At 34.8% G+C, this 26,737-nt stretch overlaps 3 protein-coding genes across 7 annotated transcripts; all 3 read right to left on the bottom strand.

The window, feature by feature from the left end:
• Positions 1-705: 705 nt before the first annotated feature.
• On the bottom strand, positions 706-5,610 carry LOC110607114 (calcium-dependent protein kinase 11). Its single transcript, XM_021746186.2, has 7 exons — positions 4,914-5,610; positions 4,025-4,168; positions 3,751-3,903; positions 3,507-3,622; positions 2,135-2,302; positions 1,776-2,000; positions 706-1,294 (listed from the first exon to the last, which is right to left on the bottom strand). Exons 1-7 carry the CDS (start codon positions 5,464-5,466, stop codon positions 1,148-1,150), a joined length of 1,506 nt encoding a protein of 501 aa, XP_021601878.1. The 5' UTR covers positions 5,467-5,610; the 3' UTR covers positions 706-1,147.
• Positions 5,611-8,291: 2,681 nt separating this feature from the next.
• Positions 8,292-10,322, bottom strand: LOC110605935 (subtilisin-like protease SBT3.17). Its single transcript, XM_021744624.2, has 3 exons — positions 9,885-10,322; positions 9,671-9,768; positions 8,292-8,562 (listed from the first exon to the last, which is right to left on the bottom strand). The coding sequence occupies exons 1-3, from the start codon at positions 10,091-10,093 to the stop codon at positions 8,489-8,491; spliced, it is 381 nt and encodes a 126-aa protein (XP_021600316.1). The 5' UTR covers positions 10,094-10,322; the 3' UTR covers positions 8,292-8,488.
• Positions 10,323-10,893: 571 nt separating this feature from the next.
• LOC110605907 lies at positions 10,894-21,265 on the bottom strand. Of its 5 annotated transcripts, XR_002486455.2 has the most exons (10): positions 20,936-21,265; positions 20,729-20,850; positions 17,163-17,370; positions 16,557-17,085; positions 16,225-16,476; positions 15,938-16,129; positions 15,777-15,851; positions 13,151-15,670; positions 11,830-12,405; positions 10,894-11,715 (listed from the first exon to the last, which is right to left on the bottom strand). XR_002486455.2 is itself a non-coding variant. In XM_021744589.2 (9 exons), the coding sequence occupies exons 1-9, from the start codon at positions 21,118-21,120 to the stop codon at positions 12,103-12,105; spliced, it is 4,386 nt and encodes a 1,461-aa protein (XP_021600281.1). In that variant the 5' UTR covers positions 21,121-21,265; the 3' UTR covers positions 11,624-12,102. The 5 variants fall into 5 exon arrangements, 4 of the variants coding, with proteins under 4 accessions (XP_021600281.1, XP_021600282.1, XP_021600283.1 ...); XM_021744589.2 differs by having other exon boundaries at positions 11,624-12,405; XM_021744590.2 differs by having other exon boundaries at positions 11,624-12,405; positions 20,995-21,251.
• Between the last annotated feature and the right edge of the window lie 5,472 nt (positions 21,266-26,737).

Consider the following 26,737-nt stretch of genomic DNA (forward strand, 5'->3'; position numbering starts at 1 on the left):
GCCACTTATATTGTTAAGGAACAAAAAAAACTTGATACAAAGAAGCATTTACGGACTTGATACAAAAAGATCATAATGGATTTATAGCTCCAAAGCTCGACGTGAATAAAAGCTTATGATATAGGTAAAACAGGTTTAACACTAATGTTATCTCTTCAGTTAATTTTATCTTGTTTATCCTCTACTGCATATTCTTTCATTATTAATAATGGATTGCTTGAAGGCATGTTCAAGCTTGAATATCGTCTTTGCGAAACAGATCTCATATCGCCTTTCTTATTCTCATCCCATACCGTCAACTCCCTCCGCTTAAGTTCTTTCCTTTTTCCTTTTCATTCTTCCAGAAATGTCTTTCTTGTAGCTTGGCAAGAAAATTTTAAAGCATAAGTGTCACATTTACATATAAAATCTATTGCTCATGCAATTTGAAAACCTTTTTTTCTTTGAGATTGAATTAACATTAGAGATATAAAAATCCGTCTACACACTAACAAAGATCTTTATCTCGAGTTTGATGATTCAAAAATGCTGAACCTTGTCTCAACAATCATTCAATTAGTTGAAATTTTTTATCAATTTATTTATTGAACCAATTTAAATATTTAATTTCCAAAGGTTTTAAAAGTCTATTTATCTTCACATGCAAGAGCAACCAAATTTTGTGGCCTGGATCCATGAATTTTCCAGAAAGTGAAGAATCAATAATAATACCCAATTCAAAATATATATAATATATAACACTGTATAACACAAGCTATTTATTATGAACAAAATTTGACAATGACCATTCATTTCAAAGCACTAAACCTACAAGAATACCATGGCCCCATTGCTAGAAAATCGACAACGTTAGCATCTACACTTAATTTACTTCATTGAACTTGCTGCTTCTGTCATAGTCACATATTCATCTCTGCAGTTAAACCTCAAGGTATATATCATAGATGAATCGTTACTGTCCGAAATCTGGGGTTGGTAAGATGTTATTGTTGAACTCTAATAAGAGCATAAATCAGCTTTTATAGAACTTCATTATCAAAACTAAGAATAATAGAATCATTCCTATTCAGCAGAAGATAGCTTTAACTTAGCTGTAGCATTCTTTTCGTCATTGCTGCATTTCGCTTAAATATACAAAAGAACGCCTTCAGTTAGCAGACGGGGTCGGCTCATTGACTCCCAAGGCATCAGCTAGATTGAAGTTTAGATTGCTTCTCATTGTTCTGCTCCTTCCTATTTCTTCATCTTCCTTTCTCATCATTGTAGTGAACTCTGCATAATCTATTCGTCCATCCTGGAAAAATAACATTCACAGGTTGAAGTTAAGACTTGATCCGATTTGAAATAGGTAGATTATGTATATCATTGATTCCTTAAACATTTCATTTCTAATAGAAAGCATACGCGTTCCTGAAAACATTGAAGCAAATCAAAAGAAGCAGACGTCGAGTTATCCAAAATATCTGCCTGCAAACGTTAGCAGTAAATGGCCAGTTCAAAAATCTTATCAATTTGTTAGAACAACATGAGTCCCTTTTTTTCTTCTCCAGATTCGGAATCATATCAAACCATGGAAAACCAAAATTAACTTCAAGCTTAGTGTTTCTCCACATGTAGTAGCAGGTTTAGCCAGCATGAGGATTGGCAATTAGTCATCCACGCAGAAAAATGACGAGCCATAATTCTATGGGATGAACAAACACAAATATCTGAAAATAAATGGATATAAATGAAACATTTGATGTGACCCAATATATACCCGCAAACAGACTTACATTGTCCTGATCAATTTCTTTGACCATTTCATCCAGCTGGACATCATCTAAACCAAAGTCTTTGCAAGCCTGTTGAAGCTCATCAACTGTGATGTAGCCGCTACCATCCTTGTCAAAATAGGCAAAGGCTGCAACTAAATTCTCTTCCCTCTCCATCTTATTTAAGTGCAAAGTAGCAGCAAGAAATTCTCCGTAATCTATTGTTCCACTGTTGTCAATATCAGCCTGTAGAAGTCCCCATGCGAGAAACATCCAAATCAACCAACATAACAACATAAAAAAAAAAAAAAAAATCTCATTTACTAGGCATATTAAAAAGAGCCATTCTTTCTATCTATGGTTGCAAATAAATAACTTACCGCTTCCATTAGATCCTTGATTTCACATTCCGTCAATTCAGAACCCACTCTCTTCAAACCCACTTTAAGTTCCTCAAACGTTATTGTCCCACTATTATCTGTATCAATCATTTTAAACAACTCTTTCAAGCCACCAATTTCTTCTTCAGAAAGTCTTTCTGCTATGACCTGCGAAATGATTTTATCGTTGCAAGAACTGAATGCTCTATATCATGAATAAACAGAAATTTTATGCTATTTATTACCATAAAAAGAGCACCATGTGAATAAGAGAGGTACCAAGTATTACAACTTCTTTTCAAGCATGTACTCTCTCCGTCCCATAATTTTTATTTATCTTTCTTTTTTTAGTTGTTCCAAAATTATTGTCCACCTTTTTTTTATATTATGGTTAACATATAAATTGACTATTATAATCCTATTTAATTTTATATTATTTCCAACACAACTTCTCATTATTTTTTATTTTTCTAAATGAGTATTTAAAACATCTCTATTTAATAAAATTTCAGGTCTTTAAGATGGGTAAAATTGGAAAGTTGGTAAAAAAAAAATTGTTTTTTATGTGTGAAAAAGTACAGTAGACAAAAATTATGAGATAGAGGAAGTAATTAAAAAAGATAAGCTGGTTTAATAGATTATGTAAAATGCATGTCTGTTGAATCAATGAATACATCTAAAATGAGGCAAAGTTGATGGTATTTCATACTTTCTTTCCAAATGAAGTTACGTCCAAACGCAATACCCCTCACCAGTTTTTCTTTTTTTTTTTTTTTTTGTCGAAGAAAAGGCACCAGTAGTTAAAATGATTAGCGTCAGGGAAAATCAATCTTAGAAATACAGAATAATGAGACTTATTTTACAACTTCCATCCAAAAATAAAATAAAAAGTTGTAGTTTCTCTTTTTTCTATACTCGTTCCCTTCACATCACAGAAAGCTACTTAATGATTGATTTGTTTGAGATAAAGATTGTGTCATTCAGGGAACCACTTTTGAGGGATAACCTATAATTAATAAGCTTAAAAATAGGGTAGCTTCAAAAGCTAGTGATTTAAGGATCACAAGTTATGATCACAACTCCACAGATTTGATTCCTAGAATCAAAATAAAAACATTATGGACCAAACTTTATCTTTACTGTCTCCCTTTATCTTTACTGTCTCCCAATAAGACTCGTTCAGGAAGCCAATATTGTTCATTTCTAAAGTTCATGGTATTAGCTCAACATCATAAATTCTCATGCAAGAATAAGATGATGCAATTATAACTCAACAATCTTGAACACAGGGTCAGTAAGTTGACTGTCATATTTCTGTCAAAAACATCCATAGTTGCAGAAAATAATAATAGGAAATATGGATAAAACTTACACGCAAAGCCATCTTTTTAAGTTTATGCATTGCTGAGAATTTCTTCAGTCGTGTCAACACTGCAGAATCCAGAGGTTTGTCAGGCGCAACTCTGTCATCCACAATCCAGGGATTACCTGATGCATAAACCAACTCCATTGTTGTGAATTTACAAATATTTTAACAAGAGTAGCACATTGCTATAACCTCTATGATAATAACTACATAACTAAGTTCCCATTATAATAAAAACGGAGCAACTAACATAAGACTTCATGAGCAGAAATCCTCCTCCTTGGGTCCCTCTCAAGCATCTTTCGTATCAAATCTTTTGCATTTTCTGAGATATTAGGCCATGGTTCACTCTCAAAATCTATTTTGCCTTTTAAAATCTGCCTGAAAATTCCTGATTCAGTTTCTGCAACAAAGAGAAACAAGAAAAATAAATTTCAAATTGAACAAAAACCAAAGAACAAGGGATCAAAACATAGCTGCATATGTATAATAGACGAGAGTACGAGAAAATTAACAGTTTCAACCTGCCCAGAAAGGTGGAACTCCACTTAACAAGATGTAAAGAATAACACCTGCACTCCAAACATCTACTTCAGGTCCATAAAGCTTGAGCAAAACCTCAGGTGCAACATAATATGGACTCCCAACTACATCAGAGAAATATTGACCTGCAGGGAGAAAAAGTACAGAGGGCAAGAGTAACCAACAGTTAATACTTAGCAAAGAACCAATCAACGAGAGTTCAGCAAACGACACCGTTGCAGTGATACACCTCTACAAATCGAGATATTTTCAGCCATTATCGCTTAAGTTTGATCAGAAATCCTAGCAATGTAAAATTTATTTGTAAATGAATTCCCAATTTGATATCCTATAAATTTCTCTCCCAATGATATCTTTTATATAATCAAATAGAATTCATTTTAAATTCTACCAATTTTAATCAAATTTTGATTAAGGAAATCATTTTCTAAGGAGGAATAAAAAAGGAAAGAGAAACATAACCAGAAAACAATCAAAATTAATTAAAGTTGGAATAAAATTATAAAAATGAAAGAAAGCAACCAGTGACAGGCAATCTTGAACAAATCGAAATCCCACCAAACGATCATTAGCCAATTGGATCTGAATATGACTCAAAAGGTTCATGACCTCTAAGCAAATGAATCTAAGTAATCTACTCGAACAAAACTAGGAAAATAAAGAAAATAAAGAGCCAAACACAAACAAGAAAAGCAACGAAAAGGCCCAAATATCATCCATTATTTTAATCAATCAAAATACCAACAGGTTGTGAATCCTGCAAACGGTCAATCATCAACAAAATCCAAGAAATCCCATGTCCAAGATCCAATCTAATGAGAAGCAAAAGCCATCATTTCTTCAAAATCAAAGGGAAGAACAAAAACCAACCTGGCTTATAAAAAACAGAAAGCCCAAAATCTGTAGCCCTAAGCTTGGCATCATCACCAGGAGTATCGAACAAGAAATTCTCAGGCTTAAGATCCCTATGCATAACCCCCAAAGAATGGCAAGCCTCGACCACCCCAACAATAGTTTTGATCAATTTAGCAGCCTCCTTCTCACTGTAATGACCCTTTGCCACAATCCTATCAAAAAGCTCACCACCTGCACACAACTCCATGACCAAGTGCACAAACATGGAATCCTCATAGGTCCCCTTGATTTGCACCACATGTGGGTGCTCAGAAAGATGGTGCATGATCTGGATCTCTCTCCATACATCCTCATAGTCTTCTTTGCAAAGAAGCTTTCTTTTTGGGATTGATTTGCAAGCATATTGCTTGCTTGTAGCCTTGTTGATACATAGATATGTAGTGCCAAATTGACCTTGGCCTAGTTTCTTGCCAATGTGGTAATGGTCCCTGAGTCTTGAGGTTTGATATGGAAGAACTGTATGTGCAGGCTTGGTTGAAGATGATGATGAAGGATGATGTTTCTTCATTTCTGCAAGATCTCTGAAATGATTTTCTGGGTGTTTGATTGGATGAATCTAACTGTTTCTCTCTTCCATTTTTCAAGGATCTGTAATTCTTTTCGGATTTTTCTCTTTTCCTCTTCTTTTCTTTTGTTTCTTTATAATAAATAATAATTTCTTTTTTCTCCCCAGACAGAGAGCTTCGGATTAACATGCAGGACCGCCCATACGTGTCATCTAGTGTGTTACGCACGTGTGCACGTGCGGTCGTTATTGTTAATCATATCTGTCTATTTATTGAACGAACCCTATTATATCAAATCATTTAGATAATCCTATAAAGCTGAAAATATACTTACACTTCTGAAATTAATCAAATTAAAATTATAATTTATTTAATATCTAAATTTATAAAAATTATAATAATTTAATTTATATTATCAAAAAATTTAAAATTTAATTAATAAAATATTGAGTGCAGTCGTTTTGTTTTTTTATATAAACCATAAGGAAATGATTAATTTGTATTAATTTTTATAATTTTTATATATTTAAATGCTCAATAAATTATCATTTTAATTTAAATGTGAGCTAATATAAAAAAATACAGGATAAATTTAAAATTTCTCATATTTATTTAAATACACTTTATCATCAGATTAAGTTTATGAGTTGCGGTACAAATGTATATTTATTAAGTCTATAATTTAAATGAGAGAAATAATAGAATTATCAAAATGTCCTTAATTTTTTATATAATTTAGAATTATATTGTTTTAATTTTTTAAATAAATATATTTTAATTAAAATAATAATAAATAATTATTATTTATAAAATTATAGGGTACTGTTTTTGTAATTTCTCATAACATATATAATGTAAATATACAATCATTAATTTATTGATCTATAATTTATAAATACAATTTGTAAAATATATATTATATATAAAAGTGAAAAAGGATAGAAATAATATAATTATAAAAAATCTTTACTTTTTAAATTATATACAATTATATTTTAACTTTGAACATAGATTATATTTTTTTATCTATTAATTATAGAGTTGATAAAATAAAATTATAGGGTACTTGTGATATTAAAATATTAAAAAATATATTAAAATTTTTAGGATATTATTATTAGATATTAAAAATTATAAAGTATATTATATTTTTTTTATAATTAAGTTAAATTTAGGGTCAATTCCATTGAAGAAAAAGTCTTGTATATTAAAGAAATGTAAAACTTTATATTTTCTGCATCAGTATTAATCACATGAATTATTGATTAGCTGGATAACATCCCTAACAAAAATGATTTCTTTTTCAACTATAACCCTTTTTCCTGTACTGAATTAAAGTTTAAAACTCATCTTGAATCACTTTATCTATTATTTATTTTCTTTTTTTTATATATTATTATTATTATATTCATTATTTTTTTTACTATAATTATTAATTAGAATGCATAATTGCATAATACACCTCAATTTCAATTTCAGTTGCGATTAATAATCACTTAAATTTTAAAAAGTTATTATTTTTAAATATAATTTTACTAAATTTATAATTTTAAAATTATATTTAAAAATAAATTTTTTTAAACTTTAAAGGTTTAAAATATATATTTTTTTAAAAAAAATTATTTTTAAAAGTAATATTTTTTAAAGTTTAAGTGTTTATTAAATTACAATAAAAATTAGGTTTCTTATAAATAAAAATACTAAAACATAAATATACAAATATATATTTTACCATAATTATTTATCTATTTACATGATAATTTTGATGTGGGTATTTATTACTTTCTCTATTATAATTACCTATGGTTTATAATATGCTTTTCCTTTTTTTAATAGTTTATATATATATATATATATAACAAAAAATGATAGTAAAAAATAGTGGGCAAGTAATTTAACCAAATGTGCAAGAAAATACTTTATCGATCATTTTCAAGTTAAAAAGAAAAAAGGAAAAAGAAAAATATAATTCTTAGAATTGGTCAAGTTAAATCTATTTGTAGTCTTTTCTTAAGACATTTTTAGCATTTTTCTACATTATCACATAGACCTGCACATTTTGCAAAGTTAAAATAATTAAAAAGAAAAAGAAAAAGAAAAAGAAGTTAAACTTCTAGGAAGATCTCTTCCCATTTAACTGAGCTTCGGCGTTTGTTTGCCTACCAAATTGCTAGTAACCAAACTTTATTAGACAATTGGTCAGAAAAGACTCGGATGTCAAATTGATATATAACGTTTATATTTTAGATTTAATTTTGATAATTTTTAAAAATATAAATATAAAAATTAAAAATAAAATTAATTTTAAATAGAAAAATAATATTAATTTTACAACTTTAATAATAGATGCATTTTGCTTGTTTAGAAGATTGTATAACATATATTATTCTTAAATATTTTTAGTTAAATAACACTTCTAATATAAAATATTCATGATTATTGCAATAAAATAAAATTCGTCGCTGTTATACACATATCGAACTAATTTAACCAAAATTTTCGACCAATTGACCAACTTGATATCTTTAGGAGGGAAAGAGTTAAAAAGAAAGTATAAAACCCTTATAGTCTTCAACGGGATTTTCTTTTTCCACATTTTTACTAGTTTCTTTTTCTCTTATAAAATCTTGCAAAAGAGTTGATTAGCTTCATCAGAGCACAAATGGAATTAAGGGCTCAAAATTACGACCAAAAATAAAAAAACTTTTCAAATCAACATTAGAAAATGCAGAGGGCATAGCATAAGGCATAAAACCTAACCCTCTAAACCACCAAATATATGGACCATAATACATGTAGAAGCGTTTGAAAACAAGTATATGCACACTGAAAGGGGTAGAAGGGAACCATTATAATATTGATGCATTTGTAAATTACATATGAAATTTAGATCCAAAGCTTTCTTAGAATCCAATACATTGCAGAAGGAACACAAGCTCAACACAAATTTGTTTATGCACAGGAATACTAATTGATAAAATATTTATTCAGTCACAACAGAGTATTAGAGAGTTCTTATGTGATTCAGTGCAGCCTCCCAGGTCCTGAATGCAGCTGAAGTGTCCTGCTGGGGACAACTTGAAGAACGCCAGGTTGTTCTGCAATTGATAGAACAAATATACACAAAATCTTCAGTTATTATTTTTCTATGAAAACAAAGGAGGAAAATTGGTAATTTTTTTTCAAAAATATGCAATCACAATTTTTTAATAAATCAATTACATCAGAAGTATAATGTGCATTAGAGGAAAGCATATTCATTTAAAATGGTTCCTATCAATTTATGGGGTTTTAGTGGAGGGATGCATTAACATTGCATCAGTGTGAAGCTCATTCTGTTTTTATCAAAACTTCTTCGTAACATGCAAATCAGATAGCAAGCCATTTCATATGGCGAAAAAAAAAAAAAAAAAAAGGCACAAATCATACCTTTTTTTTCACCCCATTAAAACATGCTTACATGCTATAAGATCTCCTAGCAGCACAAATTCAGAAAAGCTGCAGATATGAATTTCTATAGGAAGACACTTTTTCATTTTTAAGAAAAAGAAAATCTCAGAAAAGGAACACTGCCTTCTGTAAGAACCCAATGGTACCATATTTGCTGGCATGTTTGATAGTTTCTTCATCATCTATCAAATTTTCTATTCATTATTTTATTGATCCTACTCTTACTTTGCTATAAAGCTTTTTTTTTTCTTTTTTGGATAGCAAATAAAAAAAGTTCAATAATAAACGAAAATATAGATAATAGAAAAAATTACTAGTTAGCCCATAGGATAAGAAGAAACTAAACATTTTTAACTTTTTCCCTCAGTTAAATACTATTCTGTAAACTTGTAAACTTTTAAAAAATTTAAGGGGCTACCTAATAAATTTTTTAAAATTATAGGACTAATAATAAAATACTTAATTACAAAATTAACAGAGCTAGACAGTAGATTTTTATTTATTTAAAACATAGTGACATTTTAATGATTTTTTCACCAGTGAAATTCCACAGTAACACAGGACTAAATAGGAATTTTCTCTAAATCATACACATAGGAAGACTCCAATAAAATGATTACGATTTCATAAACATAGCTCGACAGTCACTCTGTGATAAATAATCAGGCAAAAAGAAGCTGGAAAATGGGAAATTGAAATAGCGAAATGATGATAATAATAACCATAATAATAAGAATTAGAAAAGAAGAAACTTACTTGAGATTTGCTCAACCTGCTCGGGGGTTAGCCTAGCAGAGAAACCACTCGCAGCGGTCTTGTAGCTGTACACCAAAGCCTCCTTTGCAGCTTCATTACTTCAATTCAATTATAAAAAAAAGTGAATACAACACAATTCAATATACACATAACAAAATTTGACAACTTAATAACCAAATCAATAAATTTATAGATTGATGGATTGAGCAAATACCTGCCGAGAACTGAGGCTAGGGTTCGGATATGATAGGCCTCAGGCTCCTCATCCTGTGGTCTTTCAGTGTACACAATATGAACCGCCGCTTTGGACGAGTCAACCGCGGGAGGAGTGACGGATTCAGCCATTCTGATTAGAAGAATCGCAAGCAAAAGGAAACTCACCGACGACGACGACGAAGAAGAGGAGGTTCTGATAGTACGCATATCGATGGGAAGGGCGGAGTATTTATAAAGGAGAAGGATATTTAAGGAAGGGAATAGAGATAGAGACGAGAGACTTGTCGGTAGAATTTGTTGAAACTTAACGATGAAGTAAATTTATTGTAACGATGGAAGAGAGTGTTTTCTGTTTTGGAAACTCCGCGTTTTGATGCTCAAGCTTGGCCTGCTCTCTTGCTCTTCTTCCGTTGCCGCTCGGTTGTCTTTGTCTTTTATTCTTTTTATTATATTTTGTCCATTTGGTCCATTTCTGGCGAGTAATTTACAATGTTTATTTCTTTAACCAATGTTGTTAAATAAAATAATAAATTCGAATTGGTAAATGACTCCGTTGAAAAAGACTTATATATAAATATATAAAATATCTTTTACACAAATAAATAGTTTATTTCTTATTATTTATTTGTAATTTAAAAAATAAAGCATATTAATAAATTTATATATAATAATATTCATAAAATTAATAAAGTCTGAAAATAATTTCTCTTTTGAAAGAAATAGATTATTACTTCTATTATTATTATTATTATTATTATTATTATTATTATTATTAAAAATGACATAATTTTTTATTGAATAAAAATATTTGTTTTAGTTAATTTTTGAGTTTTAAATTTAAAAAATATAAAAGAAAATATTTTTGAGAAAAAAATGTTTTTATAAAATAAAAAGAAGCTAAAAGTATGATATTTTTATAGCTTTTTGTGTACCATATTTTTTAAAAGTACGTCGATAAAATGGTCCACTGCTTTTTCAAATTTTTTTATTAGATCCAAGTGTCTAAATTAAAAAACAAAATCTCAAAAATGTTTATTATTATTATTATTTAAAAGTACAATCATTCCTTCTAAAATCGTTGATGTTGATAACTTGAAATCGCATTGCTGCGTTTAAAACGTATTACTTCTCTTAACGAGCTCTGTTGTATCTAGCGCGCTGCTGCATTTGGTGATACTGCTCCGAATGAGCTCACCGGATCTAACCCTGTTAGAAGTATATACTTTTCATTTTATTGGGGTGGAATTGCAGAACCTCTGCGTTGTTTTTGTAGATGGTGTGCTTCACTTTGTCCCGATTGGATCATCTGTTTGATTTTGCATGTCGGTGTTTGTGCGATTTTAATTTTTTTTTTTAGCATGCATGCATGCACTGCATTGAGCTTCCAACTTTCTCTAAGTTACAATCCGACTATTACTTCTTCTCTCCGGCTCTGCCGTGACGGTGGAATTGATAGCATTGAGCTTCCAACTTTCTCTAAGTTACAATCCCAGGATCAAGACTGGTTGCTTGAAATAAAGAAAATGAAGCATCAAGGAAAGCTAGATAACTTTTTTACATGTTACCTTTGTAGCCTTCCAGACATTGAACTCTACTGATGCTCTCCTGACCCGCAACCGACTAGAATTGCCCCTCTATTAGCGCCCAAATTCCAGAGTCGAATTCCCTTAATGGTATGTCTCTTTCCAAGCCCAAAGTAGAGAACCAGGGATTTTTGTGATTTGCAGATTACTTTCAAGCTATGAATTGCAAATGGTTTTCAGTCTATTCCAGAGTTTGCATCTTCTCTACATGTGGAGACAACATAGGGCTTGAGAATACCCATGATCCTTTCCAATAAATAGTAGGAAAATATCAGCAAACAACATAGTAAGTGAATACAAGTTCACAGGTTGAAGCCATTTAATCTAGGGAGACAAAAAGGGAGACGAACGACATAATACCTGGATAAGATCCATCAACAATTCTTTCCAAACTATATGTCCTAAAAAATAACCACGATCTTCTAAGTTCCAACTAGTAAAATGGGGCGTTTGTGAAATTTTCAAATCCATCCATCAGCTCAAGTGTATCCTGGCTACTCCATACAAGGTCAAGAGTTGGTCGACAACAAAAGGCTGCAAGCAGTCTTCAACACAGCAATGCTCAATTGCCTTCTGTTATAGATGCAAAAAGTACAGGATGGAATCTACAAAAGTATAGGTGCAAGTGTGGAATTATGCTGTCCATAAAGCGTTCATAGTATGTAACTGATTAAAATCAGTAGATTTCAAGGACATCTTGTAGAGCTCCCTGAGCTTCCCAGTATCTGGCCTATTAGAAGCTGCGGTTGACTGGACAGCAGTCGAAGATCTATTTGTATATGCAGAAAGCATTGAAGCCAACATTTTCTTTAGGAGCATCTGTAAATGACCCCAAAATTTGGCATGTACCTCAGGATTGTCACTTGAAAAAGAAGCTGAAATTGCTTCAGATACATAGCGTCCCTCAAGCATGCGAGATAGAGAAGATTCAAGCATCTGGAACAATAGTTACTCATCAGTAGAATATTCTTTAAGTACATGCAAATTATGATTCTTGCAGTTGCAAGTAGCACAAGAATAAACCTGCCAATTGTTTCACCACTTTATGATCTATTAGGTACTCTTCAACTCTGAGGAGGTATTTGATAACATAATCAAGCATTTAAAATTAAAAATTTCAGAACTTCTTTTACTTTAAATTAGTATGATAATTCATATCTACGTATCACTTAAATTTCAATTAAATCAAGATTCTCTTAAAATAGTAAGTCAAAATTTTTGACTTCCAATAAATAGTCACATTTATCAAATTAATTGACTAGATTGAGCATATACCAAACAACTTTACAATTTAAAATTTTCATATTTATCTTCTCCAATGCTGTTTAAATTTTCAGTATTTAATTTTCTGATTTACTGAATACCACAGATATGAAATGAGTATTATTTACTTAAATGCTTAATATACAATTTGAGATTATTTTATTCCTCCATCTAGCTTCTATAATTATATGTTCGACCTAGCAAGTTCAGATAATGATAACTGAGTCTTGGATTATCAGAAGACACTAAAGTTTGGCAACCTTGTCTATTATTTCTAATAAATATAAACATTATATGCTTAAAGAAAATCAACCTATCATCTTTGCTAAAAACATACAAACATTGATCCATCAAGTTTGAAAAGAAAGATGACAACACTACATTGCCACTAAATAAGAAGTCGGTTCGAAGAACATACCGCATTTGAGTGTAAGACACCAGAGAGGCTTAGTGAAAGAGCTGATCTTTCTGTGAGAATAGTTAGATACATGATGGGATGTGTCTTTGGTCCATAAAATTCTAGTGCTTTTTGCCAGTTCCTCTCGGCCAAGGAAGCATATTGCTTCACCCGCTGGATAATACTATTTTCACCTTTAGGCAAGTTCTTATGATCCGACTCCAAAAATTTTAAACAGCAGTCCCTTTGGTAGCAAGCCAGCTGAAAGTAAGCATATGCGGCCTCCTGCTTGCGCAATTCACCCAAAGATTCATACACAGACAACGCCTCCCTAATGGCATCATTGGCTGAAATCTCATGCTTTCTTAATACTGTCCTAGTTCTTTTGTCACTAGGACTAATATGAACAACACCCACATCTTCCAAGGCTCCATTTTCATAAACTTCTGCAGTAGTATCTTCTCTAGCCAAAAGCATGCCAAGTCTCAGATATGTATGGGCATATTGTGTACGTACTTCATTCATCAGGTTCTTTGACTCCACATTGTCCTCTCCTGCAATAGTAATCAGTTCTGATTTTGCTGCCCCATAAAATTTAAGTGATTCACAGTATTCCACTTTTGCAGTTTGCAAAGCTTGTTTGCATGCATTGTGGGAGATTGAGTGGGCTTTCAAACTTTCGAACTTCGATACCATCTCTTCAGCCAATGCTCGTCTGCCATGGCCTAAATTACAATTGATTAATATGATGTTGGTGTGATCAGAAACTTCTCTAAATGCAGATATGGCGTCAGCAAATGCAAGTTCTGCTTTTAACAACTCTTTTCTTCCAAGCCTATTTCGACCCAGTTCATTGCAAACCCACCCTATCTTTTTAGTTACAGATTGTAGTTCAGCTGAGCCTATAGAAATTCCATTCAGCGCTTGTCTGGCTTCTTCATAACAACTTAGAGCAGTAGAAAGATTGTGTTCTGCATCTCCCGCAACAAAATCTCTAAGATACTTAAATATCCCACCATTCTTCATTTTTGGCATTTCTTTTGAAGAGGTTTCACTTTGAAATGGCACCATGAACCCTTCTTCATGCACTTCCACTCCACTGTTACAATTAGCAGTTGCTGTGAAATTTACTCCAAATTTATCCACTGCTATTCCAGATGGTGCTATTGAAGTATTGCCATTTCTATCATGCTGGAGATATTCACCGTTAGAACACCTATTCTGTACTCTCTGATGACTGCGGCTATCATCAGAGTCTCCATAGAGGGAGGAACTGGTACTCCTTAAGTGAGATCTTTTACCATGCTTCCGGCCATAAACTACAGAGTGCTTATCTCCACTGCTACTGCTGGCACTGCTCCCACTGCTAGCTCTATCGCTCTGGCAGCTGCAGTTTACTAAAGAACATGAACTGCAATTCTGAATATACTGACCCAACCTCTTCTTTAGCCTTTGAACTTCCTTCACAACCTCAGATGACATTCTCAATTCTTTGGCAGAAGGATTCCTGTCTGCTTGTGTTGAGAGCTCTTTACCCTTTATGAAATGGAACTCCACATAAATGTCTCCAACCAATGTCCATGCCTTCGCCCAAAAGAGGTAAGAGGAAGAAAAACGCTCAAAAGCAAAACTGTGATCACTGGAACTGGATTTCATTTCCTTTGTATCACCAATATATGATATCGTCTTCTCATTCTTGTCATTGCGCTTTGTCAGGGATGAATATTTAATAATTGAGGAGACAAACCTTGTAGCCTCCAAATGTTGTGGCATTGATCCATATACAGAACATGCTAATTCTACTACTTTCAAAGCTTGATGCAACTGGCCATCTTCCTTATAAGCTTGTCCCAGTGCCAAATAAGATTCTCCAAGCAAAAGAACAAGCTTCCACAATTTGTGGTCTATTTTTGATGTTGGTAACCATTCTCGAATATCACAAACTTCTATACAATCAGCATCACCACATGCACAGACAGCAAAGTTTATGGATGAGGGTGGCCTATCATAAGTACCACTTACCTGTTCAACTAACTCTGATTCAGCACCTTGTAGTTGGCGCATCCATCTGAGAGACTTGATAGCTTGAGAAACATGATGTACTGCAGCTAACTTAGAGGACAGTGGATCAGCAATAGTTTGAACCACACACGAAGATGCTGGGGACATTTTACACACTGCAAAATTATTCTGATCGCTGGAACTGGTCTGAGATCCTTCTGAATCAAAAGATTCTGCCTCACTCAAAGCTATCAACTTTCTGCAGGTTGATGCATTTGATTCCAATGCCATCTTAACTGACATTTCTGATATTACATTATTAAAGCTTTTTCCATCTTCATTCAATCTGTCTTCTAAAACTGGTGAGGAGAAATTTTCAGAAACAACAGGCTCAGAGAAACTACAAGAGTCCAGGGGTTCTACTGGAGTAGTCACTTCACATTCTCTTGGAAGTGATTCAGATGTTAAATTCAATTCCAACTCTTCATCATGACTCAAAAGGAGTCTTGCATATTGTTCATGAGCAAATGCACGGACAACCTGTTTATACAACATTCGTCACAAATATCAAGAACCACAACAAAGAATGACTTAAGGGAGCAGGAAAATTTTAAAAATCCCTTAGTGAACTACTCATTCTACATACAAGTTGATCTGGCTCGTCCAAGTATTCCAAACATTTTCTGAAGAACCTTGCACACTTAGCTCTATTACTCGGTGCCTGTGTCAGAAAAATTAAGAATTAGCACAGGCAACATAGCGATGTATTAGAGTATCACTAAACAGGGTAGGCTCTTATAGTCATACCATGGAAAGGGAAAGCCTATGACCAATTCGATAAAGAAGTGTTCCCAATGAAAACAATGAACTACTTCTCCCTCTATTTAATAAAGAAGGCAGCGAGCTTGAACTATCATCACAACTCTTGGAGGCATGGTTCTTGGGAATAACAGAAAGATCAAAAAGCTGAATAACTTCTTCACCTGCACTTTTATAAAGCTGTAAAAAAGATGATTAAGAAAATGTTCCTTGACAATTTTATGAGGAAAATCTCAAATTAGACATTAAATGTGTAAATAAAATTATTTTTGTACCCAATAAGCACCAGGATCTTGCTTGCAGTTGTCTTGAAGGAACCTCATTACAGAGAGGCCATTTTGCTGGACAACATGGGGATGAAAAGCAGGCGTTCCATCTTCAGATACACCTTTCAGAAGAAATATGTCATCTGTTTTAAGTAGTTCATAACCCTGAACAACACCATTTTGATGATAACAGATAGCCAATTCAGGCACACTTGCCATGATATTGTCAAGCCAGGCTTCAAGCCAAGTCAACGGTGTTACCTGTTCAAACAGGGGGAAGAAGCAATGAAAAAATTGCTAAGCATCAAGGCAGTAATCACAACATGGAATTTTGCTATTACCTGTCTTGTTACATCCCATAAATGCAAGCTGACAGCAACGTATTTTTCATTACTAAACAGAAGCAAGTCACTGCCTAAGAGCATTCTGAAATTGTGAAATTGCCAAAATAGAACCCTTAAAAATCCATCATTACTGACTCTCTTATGCTTTTCAGATTCTTGAACTGAGCATCTGGGCTTTTCACCAACATGCGAAGCCTTTTTTACAGGATGATGGTCTTTATTTCTTCTATTCTTTTTGCTTTCCCAAAATAATCCCTCTTGTTTAACCTGTGGATACTCTGAACAATGGCTGTACCCATCATTCTCAGTAGAACGATCTTTCTGCCCCCCAAAATGTGATGCATCAGTCCCCGGAAGTACAGATGAGTTTGATTGGCCCCCTGGTGAAGAGTGATGAGTTGGTGGGCAATCACAAGCCTCCATTCTCACTGAATGCATAGCAAAATTCAGAAATAAAGATTGATCTGCACATTTTGATTGATTTTTATGTCTTCTAACCAACTTTTCTCCCTCTTCAACATCAGGCCTGCAGATCACGAATTATTCAAGATGTTGAAACATTTAAAACACAACTAATAATGCCACAGGTACAGAGACACAAACCCTGAATTCAGAACAAGAGTCTGTCCAATACGACGAACTGCAATTGATATTCGAGCCTTAGAATATGGCATTTTGAAAATCTGCTTCAGAATGTCTGCAGGAGCAATCACATCTATCTCATCTCCATACTCCACCAAACCAGATACAGCAAGGGCTTCACATTTCCTAGTAAGATTTGATGAAATGGCATCTCCTTCCCAAGGTAATTCTGCAGCAGATGACCATTCAAATTATACTTTTCAACATCACAGATTAGAGAAAAGTAAGCAACAAGAAGATACATATTTGGCCTCTTGATTAGCATAAACAACCTAAAAAAAAGGAAAAAGAAGAGTATAATTTATAAATCTAACAATTGCATAAGAAATCTGTTAGGGTTTAGAATCCCTAACAGCACTGTTACAGGACAACTAGCAAAGAATAGAAGAAAGAGATAAATTAGAGGAAAGATAGTAAAAATTTAGAGAAGAATAAATGAGACTATTGGTATTTTCTTGAATGTCACTCTACAAGTCTCTAGCAACTAATTCCAGCTGGTAACCCATCAACAAACTCTCCAGCTATAACAGCTCTTCCGTCCAATTTCTAGACTTTTCTCCTATATGTAACAATACCTTTCCCATTTAGCACATCCTTGTCCTTTAAGTCTGGCCCGAATGAAGGTTCTATCTTATAACTTGTTGCTTCAGATGGTAGATTTGTCCATCTACAGTTGGTAGATATTTCGTTTGAGTAAGCTCTGGTAAGATCTGTTACTGATTCCTAAGGACGGTTTCTTGATCTCCATTAGGAAGCATGTAATCCTTGACACTAGCTAGCGATAGTATTCAGCTTTTACAGCATGAAAACAGAAACTGGCACGAGCAGCAGCTGAGCTAAGCAGTTTCCACTTCCAGATAAAAGTTTTTCTTGCCATTTTGACATTTTTTTGAGTATCTTCAATACAACTATCTGCACAATAGGGAAATATTTCTTTCTTGGCCTGCTTGATATCTCCCAGTTACCTTCCATTAGAATCAGAATATCACAAGAACTGAACTCACAATTATGGCTCCTAAAATACTGCAACTTGCTAGCAACACCCAACATCTTTATTCTCTTTTATTTTTCTCTTCTTCAAGGACCTCTCCAATAATCCCCGCAACAAAAGAATCAGTTCTGGGAATGAATTGCGCATACCAGATTTTTTAGATGGAACCCCAAATGCTTCTAGTTCTCTCTCTTTTTTTTTGGAAACATCAATAGATTCAAAGGCAAGAATCATACCATGGGTACCTTGCATTGAGGTTTCAATTTTCTGTTTGCACTTCCTGTTTTTCCAATACCAACAAAGGGCTCATCATCCTCCAATTTCCGTTCAAGAATGTGCCAGTTTCTCCTATCAAGGTCATCACTTTTTCCTGCTTGTATTGGTAATCCCAATTCACAGTCATCTCTCTCCAAGAAGTCTCAACTTGAATCGACTAAATGACTTTCCATTTTCTGATCCAGAACTCTTTGAATCTTTTAAATCCCCTCTGCATAATGCATGTTCCAAATCTTTTAAATCCCCTCTGTTACAGAAAAATTCGAGAATAATAGATAAGAGGGTGAGAAGTAGATTTAAGAAGAGTGAAAACAAAGTAGAAATTGACAGAAGGAGGAGATTCTCGATATTTTCTTGAATATCTTTCTTCAAGTCTCTAAGCAGCATTTATCCAGCTAATCCACTAATTCCAGCTGGTAACCACTGACTAACAAATTCTCCAACTATAACAGGTTTTCCTCCCATTTTCCAAGTTGGATTTTCTACTATGTGTAACATCTTGCAAGCATATGATATATTTAGCTTTAGTTTAGAAAAAAGCGGAAAGCAACCTCAATGTAAAAATAACGTCTCAATGAATTCCCCAAACAGAATATATATAATCAGTGACCACTGACCATAGAGCAAAACCTTGGGTGGCTCCCAACTGGATTCTTCCAATTTTTTTGACAGCACTTGCCCATGATGAGATGACAATAAGTACACTGCACTTTCTGAATTCCTAAATTAACTTAGCTCACTTGTCCGGGTTAGATTAATAATAAAATTAGTCCTAAATTTGTGTCTGTCTTGGAAACATGAGCACTTCAGAGAAAACCCTTGTAACTACACTAATTACCATACAAGATATCGGAATCATATAGCCTTTCAAATGCTGCTCGTAAAACCATTACAAGTAACCTGATGCAATCTGAAAGATTCAATAAAGGGCTTCAAAACCAAAAATCTCTACTAGGTGAACCAAATCCACTCAGTTGGAGCCCTCAATACTCCAGAATTTTAATAAGCTCCTTTTAATATATTCAATTATCCTGTATGACAAACAATATATCTTATGAAGTAATAGAATAGCAATGGAAAATTTTTCATATGCTTACTTTACAAATAATTAGATATAAATTCAAAAGTTTAACATGCAGTTGTTAGCCTTTAGAGTGTATTTTAGAAGTCAAAACATTTTCCAAAATGTATAAACTGAAGAGAATTCATTCACAAGAACCTACGATCCCAATTGGACTCTTCATTCAATCACATAAAAAACAATGCACCTCCAGCATTACATATAATATAATAAGTTACATAATCCTCAAACTGAAAGAACCTCACAACTGCAAATTTATTTCTCCTACTAACTAAAGGTGAAATAAAACAAAGGAATAATTACAAAAAATTACCATGTGGTCTAGTTTCTTTTTCAAGTAGGGTCTTGTGATTTAATTTGTGATGAAAAGAAAAATATGGTTTTATTCCTTTAGCAAAGTGGAGCTTTTTTCTCTGACACCGTTAAAAAATGTTCGATGTGTCATTTAAAAATCAATTAAAAATAATTTTTAATTGGGGCAAATTATATTTTAATCCTTATAATTTAGTCCATATATTTCTAAATTTAGTTATAAAATTTTATTTTATAATAAAATAGTTCCTTTAGTTATAATTGATCTCTATATTCTTACAAATTGATCCCTAATCACTATACTTGCTGACAAATAAGTACTTATATTTTTTACAAACTAATCTCTATATTTATTAAATTTAATATTTTATATTTGGTAATAAATTAATAAAATAAAAATTAAATCAAGAAGTTTAGCATAATATACATCTAAATTCAAGCTCAAAGAATTCTCTCTCTAACTTTTCCCTTCTCAATGATTTATTTTTTATTTAATTATGACAAAAAAGGAAATGGGAAATCTTTTATTCAATACTTTAGTTTTTCACATATGAGATATTAAAATTTAATAAACAAATATATTAATTTGTAAATATAAGGAATCATTAGTAATTACAATTAGAATCAATTTACAAAATTATAGGAATTAATTTTAACTAAAAATATAAAGTTTAAATTAAAAGATTATTTTAATCAAACAAAACTTGAAGGACTAAATTTAAAAAATACAGGGACTAAAATGTAGCTTTCACTACATATTAAGGAGCAAATTATAATTTATCAGGAGTTTTTTTGCAAGTTAAAGTACATTACCCTACTTACTAAACCACGGTATAATTTTTTGTAATTATCCATAAAACAAAATACCTCCAGTAGTCCTAGACTGTACAGCTCCAATAGGAAGAACCTTCTCCGGCAAGTTGGAAACCACCGGAAGCGTATTCAAATCGGTCTCCGTCGGCAGCATCCGATACCTCGGGGCAGTCACGCTACACAACCACAAACACATAATCAAACACACATACAATTATACCTATGCACAAAATAGAGAAAGGGATGGAAGTAGTTAGGTACGTTTGGCGAGAAGGGACGAGAGCAGAATTGAAGGCATGGAAAGATTTATCGGTAGGTACAGGAATAGAACCGCATAGAAAACCGACGGGTTTGGGCCTGACGATTTCGAGCCTGCCAACGCACTGAAGTTCTCTGGAGCCATCAATGGAGGTGGATGGTGACGATGGAGGTGCGGGCTTCTCCATGGATTCCTGAATGAAGATTTTCTCTCCAATCTCTGGTCTGATTGAATTCAATATTTAGGTTTCAGTTTGGTTGTTGATGATAGATACTCTGCTGCTCCTCTCCTCCGTTTCTCTCTCTTTCTCTTTCTCTTCTCGAACTTACAAGAAGCTACAGATGTTGGTATGGAGAACTGAATTGAATTCAAGCCCAAGACCATGCTCAGCCCAGGCCCAGGCCCAGGTTCAGATAACTGCTTGGATCCTCTTCTCCTTATAGTGTGGGTGTATATATAATTTTCTTTAAATTAATATTAATTTATTTATAAGTAAGGGTAATTAGATATATAAACATATGTTATTTTATTTTTAATTATATGATATAAGTATTTAAATTAAGTTTATCGTTTTTAAAATTTACATTTTGAATAAAATCGTTTATAATAAGTTATTTTAATTGAATTAAATTTTAGCATAAGAATCATTTAAAATGGAATGTTAATATAGTATTTGACTAAAATTTTTAAAATATCAAGTTTCCTCTGTAGTCCATTTGTGTTCGATACTCTCGTCTTTTTTTCTTTCATAAATTTAATTTCTTCTTTTACTTTCCCATGAAAAATGATCAGCGTCAATTGACTATCAATGAAAAAAAAGATGTTGTTGTCCCTATTAAGAGTTTCAAAAATATTCCAATCATCACTTATGATTTTTGTATGGTGGAGATATTTCTCACATACAGTCCAATCAATTTTTAGAATATGCAGAATATATTTCTCACATACAACAGTGAAGCAGCTCATCCCGTTAAAAGTCGGGATAGCCGAAAGCAATGATTATCCTGTGTTGGAACTGCTGAGGACTCGACAATCCTCGAACAATTAATGTATTTAAGGATTTGGTTACTAGTTACAAGCTGGACATTTTATTTTTTATGAAAATAAAATCTCTTACTTCTCATATGAAATTTTTTCATAATTTTTTACTTTTTGATTGTTGTTTCTTAGTCAATAGAAAAAAATTGGGAAGAGTCCTTTCGTTAACGTGGAATAGTCATGTGTCTATTTCTGTGGTTGACTTTTCTTCAAATTTTATTGATTCGGTTATTTCGAAAGGTAATATTCAATAGAAGTTTACTAGTTATTATGAGTTTTCAGAATCGCAACAACGATGTCAATCTTGGAATCTTATTCGAGTTTTATCTCGTAGAAACTCTCTTTCATGACTTTGTTTGTAACGACCCGGAAACCGGACCACTACCGGCGCTAGGAACCAGATCGGCTTAAGGCCGCCGGGACCCGTAGCAAGCCTAACATACATTCTGTATACCTGTTAGATCCCATACATGATCATACAAATATATAAAACTTTAAACTTTTTCTTTCATTCACCAAGCTTAACCTATGCATGCACAAACTCATAACCATAAAACCCCACACTGGAGCCCTCATCAAATGCTCCAATGGGATAACATATCATACAATAAGCTTGGTTTACATAAAACATCAATAAAACATTTTATAGATCATGTGCAAAAAGGGATTAACCAACATACTAGGGTCAAGCACAACTCTAAACCTCAATACACATCATTACATTACATTACTGTACTATACTTCACATTATATTATTTTCATGTCCACATCTAGCTATTACACAAAACATGACTTCTTTTGTAACGATCCAAAAATCGGACTGCTACCGGCGCTAGGATCCAGATCGGCAGTGAGGGAGGCGACCTAATTTCCAAAGGGAAATTTGGGCCAAATCCACTTGGGGAAGGATGCATTCGATGCAAGAACCCAAGGGGACAAATCCTGCCAGGAACCCATGAGGGTGAATGGATGTTAAGAGCTGTTCACGACGCCAGTGGAAAGCCCGAGGTGGCGAGAGGCCAGGCGAGGGATAGCCCTAGGCCGTGAACAGTAACAGTGCCGGGGTTCACGTCCGGGCTGTTACATCTTTACTCTTGCTGACTTCCTGGTCTATCCCGTACCTGCAAACCTGGGGGTTAAGGGAATGGGGTGAGCTACTAGAGCCCAGTGAGCAGAATTGTAATACTCGGCTAGACTCCGGTATCGGAATTCCTACCGTCCGGTGGAATCTCGGATGTCGGAAGCCTCTAGTAGGGTAGAAACATGTTTTCATAAAATGTTTTAAAGCATTTCATAGTTTTAAGTATGAAAATTAAATGAGTTTTTGCATGAGAAGTCTTTGGAGGAAAACCCAGGTTCGGCCGCCGAAAGTCAAATTCGGCCGCCGAACATGCATGCGTTTTGGAGGCACGTTAGGCCCCCGAAAGCATGAGTTAGGGAAGTCCAGGTTCGGCCGCCGAAAGTCAAGTTCGGCCGCCGAACATTGCATGGATGCGGAGGCACATTCGGCCCCCGAACGTGGCCTGGCCAGCCACCTATAAAAGGGGCACTTAGCCGAAATGGGCGAGCTTTCTCCCATTTTCGGCCACAGCAAGCTTCCGACCTTCCCTTTGCAAATCTTGTGTTCTTCCTCCAAATCTCTTCCATTTTCCTTGAGTTTTAAACTCACATTGCAAGTTTTGAGCATTTAAACCAAGTTTTGGAGCTTTGGGAACTCAGGAGCTCATTTTCGTGGATCTCCAAGTTTAGGTCGTCTCCCTCTCGATCTTCAAGAGGTAAGAGCCGATCTTAAGCTCCTTATATGTTTTAAGTAAGTTTTAAGTTGTTTTATGGGTAGAGATGCATGTTTAGGTTTGTTGATGAGTTTATGGGTTTTTGATGTTTTGATGAACAATGTATGTTGTTTGTGTGTGTTGAAGTGTTGTAGTTGGGGTATTTGATAGTTTGAGACCCCTAGGTGTGATGTATGGTGTTTATGCATGTTTTAGAACAAGTTTATGCATGATTGGTGAGTTTGGAGGCAAAAATGCTTAAGGGAGCCAAGTTTCTGCCCTTTTGGCAGAAACCAGGTTCGGCAGCCGAAGGGAGTTTCGGCCGCCGAACATGGCTTGAGAGGCAGCTTTAGGCTGCCGAAGCTTGCCCCCGAAAGTTGGAGTTTCGGCTCTGTCCGAGACTTTCGGCCGCCGAAGGTGCCGCCGAACATGCATGAGTTTCGTCTCTGTCTGGGAGTTTCGGCCGCCGAAGGTGCCGCCGAACCTGCCTGACTTTCGGCTCTGGAGGGACTTCCGGCCGCCGAAGGTGCCGCCGAAAGTGCCCTGTCCAGCCTTTTCTTGCATGCTTCCTAGGAGTATTTTGAGGTGTTTTTAGGAGGTTTTTTGGGGGTATGTTTAGAGTTATGTTCTTGTTGTTTGGTGCCTCATTTGAGTCCACCCGTGTAGGTTCGGACCCGAGGAACCGAGACCCCCGGTTGTGAGATAGTCGTTCAGAGTTCGTTGTTAAGCTTCAGTCACCAGGTGAGTGGAACAACCCCTTAAGTTTTAAAGTAAAGTAAATGAATAAATGAATGAATCATAAAGCATTGCCCATGCATCATTATGCCATGCAATATTTCAGGATGTTTGCATTAGAATTCACGAATATGCTGCATTGCATAAATTGATGTTGATGTGGATGGTTGTTGGGTGATCCATAGTCCTCTGATGTTATGTTATGATGATATGTTATGGAAGACCAGCGAGGCCCATTCTACGCCCCTGGCACTATGTAAGAGAAAGACCAGCGAGGCCCATTCTACGCCCCTGGCACTTTAGAATGTTATGCTATGTAAGAGAAAGACCAGTGAGGCCCATTCTACGCCCCTGGCATTTGGAGATGTTGAGGACTAATGGTGACAATACCATCCTTTATATGATTAGCTGTGATGTGTTGCATTTCATGAAAGCATGAATAAGAAAAAGTTGAATAATAATAATAAAATGAATAATAATATACCTAAAAATGGAGGAATTATAATAATAATAAAATGAATAATAATATATCTAAAAATGGTGGAATTAAAGCAAATGTTTTTAGTTTCTGCTCACTGGGCTTTATAGCTCACCCCCTCTCCCCTAACCCCAGTCTTGCAGGTGCAGAGTAGATAGAGAAGTCAGCAGAGTAAGAGAAGTTTATGTAATAGCTTAGCTGTGGACATGGTTTGTTGATAATGTAAAAGTATGAGATGTAATGTAATGTAAGTTTGATAATGTGCTTGACTAGAGTCTGTTGTATTCCCTGTACACATGGTCTTGTATGAGATATAATGTTTTTTTTTTATGATGCCTATGTAATCCAAGCCTATGTTATGTTATGTTACCCCATTGGAGTATTTGATGAGGACTCCAATGAGAGGTTTATGTTATGTTTGTGCATGCACAGGCTAGGCTTGGCAAAGAAATGTTTGAATGAAAGAAAAGTTTTTAATTTTTATGTATGTTGCTGACCATGTATGGGATTAAACAGGTTCACAGGATGTATGTTTGGCTTGCTACGGGTTCTGGCGGCCTTAAGCCGACCTGAATCCTAGCGCCGGTAGCGGTCCGGTTTCCGGGTCGTTACAGAGTGGTATCAGAGCCCTAGGTTCATATGGTCGGACCTAGAGTGTCGGGCTCATAGATGTGATAGAAAGTCAAGCACAATAGGAAATCATGTCCACTAGGATAGGATGTAGAGTCCTGTCTAGAATGAAAGTATGATATGCCATGAGATATGCTATGTATATGATGTGGGTTCATGTGTTTCCACATGAACCATTGGATGCTAATGTTTTGTTATCTGTGCTGTTTTTCAGTAAACAGAATGCGAGGAACTCGTCGATCAGCTAGATTGACTAGAGTACCACCGGAGGATGAGGGCACGAGCGCCCGTCCTCCAGCATTGCCAAGGGCAATGTCAAGTAGGTCCAACAGGGACAGAGCAGTGGGAGACCCTAGAAGGTCTCTGGATCTGGGTAGAAACAGATCAGCAAGAGGAACAGTTCAAGGAGGCAGGTCAGTGGATGTGGGAGAAGAGATGGATGTGGACCAGAGGAGGGATGGTAGTCTTGGTGTGAGCATGCCAGAAGAGGGCATGGGTGAGTCTCAGGGAGGCACTCAAGCCTCGGGGTTTGTTCCACCACCCCAGTACCCACCTTTTTCACCATACCCTGGGTATTCGATGGGAGGTACATCGGATTACCCCAGTTTTAATCCTTACCCTTCTCACATGCCATACCCACCTTTCTACCCATAGTATCCACAGTACCCTATGTACCCACCCCCATCCTTCCATCCAGGCACAGCAAACCCTAACCCAGGGGATGCCGCACCTCCACCACCAGCAGAAACCGCAGTTACAGAAACCCAAAGACCTCAACCTACCTCATCTGGAGGGAGCAAGGCCAAGATGACCGACTATATGAAGTTGGGTGCTCCCCAGTTTGATACCGGTGATGATCCGTTTGTGTACCTGGAGAAGGTCAAAACAATTACAGATGAGATAGGGGCTGATGACAGTAGAGCCATTCAGATGGCTGGTTTCACTCTGAAATGCAAGAAGGCACGAGAGTGGTTCAAGAACTATGTGAAACCAAGGGTGGACAGTTTGTCATGGGAGGAGTTTGCGAATGAGTTCGCAGGATGGGCTTTCCCTGACAATTCCAGGGAGCTGAAGATGATTGAGTTTGAACAGCTGAAGCAGACAGATGAGATGGGTGTCGATGAGTACACCGATAGATTCTTAGAGTTGTT

Source organism: Manihot esculenta, chromosome 18 (genome assembly GCF_001659605.2).
Source record: "Manihot esculenta cultivar AM560-2 chromosome 18, M.esculenta_v8, whole genome shotgun sequence".
NCBI lineage: Eukaryota > Viridiplantae > Streptophyta > Magnoliopsida > Malpighiales > Euphorbiaceae > Manihot > Manihot esculenta.

Excerpts from the sequence above, each read along its gene's own strand:
- LOC110607114 (XM_021746186.2), bottom strand. The coding sequence starts at position 5,466 with ATGAAGAAACATCATCCTTCATCATCATCTTCAACCAAGCCTGCACAT. Across the intron at positions 3,904-4,024 it reads AGTTCCACCTTTCTGGGCAG|AAACTGAATCAGGAATTTTC; the intron begins GTTGAAACTGTT and ends TCTTTGTTGCAG. Across the intron at positions 3,623-3,750 it reads TTCTGCTCATGAAGTCTTAT|GTAATCCCTGGATTGTGGAT; the intron begins GTTAGTTGCTCC and ends TTTATGCATCAG.
- LOC110605935 (XM_021744624.2), bottom strand. The coding sequence starts at position 10,093 with ATGCGTACTATCAGAACCTCCTCTTCTTCGTCGTCGTCGTCGGTGAGT. Across the intron at positions 9,769-9,884 it reads CTAGCCTCAGTTCTCGGCAG|TAATGAAGCTGCAAAGGAGG; the intron begins GTATTTGCTCAA and ends ATTGAATTGAAG. Across the intron at positions 8,563-9,670 it reads GCAGGTTGAGCAAATCTCAA|AACAACCTGGCGTTCTTCAA; the intron begins GTAAGTTTCTTC and ends TATCAATTGCAG.
- LOC110605907 (XM_021744589.2), bottom strand. The coding sequence starts at position 21,120 with ATGGAGAAGCCCGCACCTCCATCGTCACCATCCACCTCCATTGATGGC. Across the intron at positions 17,371-20,728 it reads ACAGTCTAGGACTACTGGAG|AATTACCTTGGGAAGGAGAT; the intron begins GTATTTTGTTTT and ends CATCTGCTGCAG. Across the intron at positions 16,477-16,556 it reads TATGGGATGTAACAAGACAG|GTAACACCGTTGACTTGGCT; the intron begins GTAATAGCAAAA and ends CTGTTTGAACAG.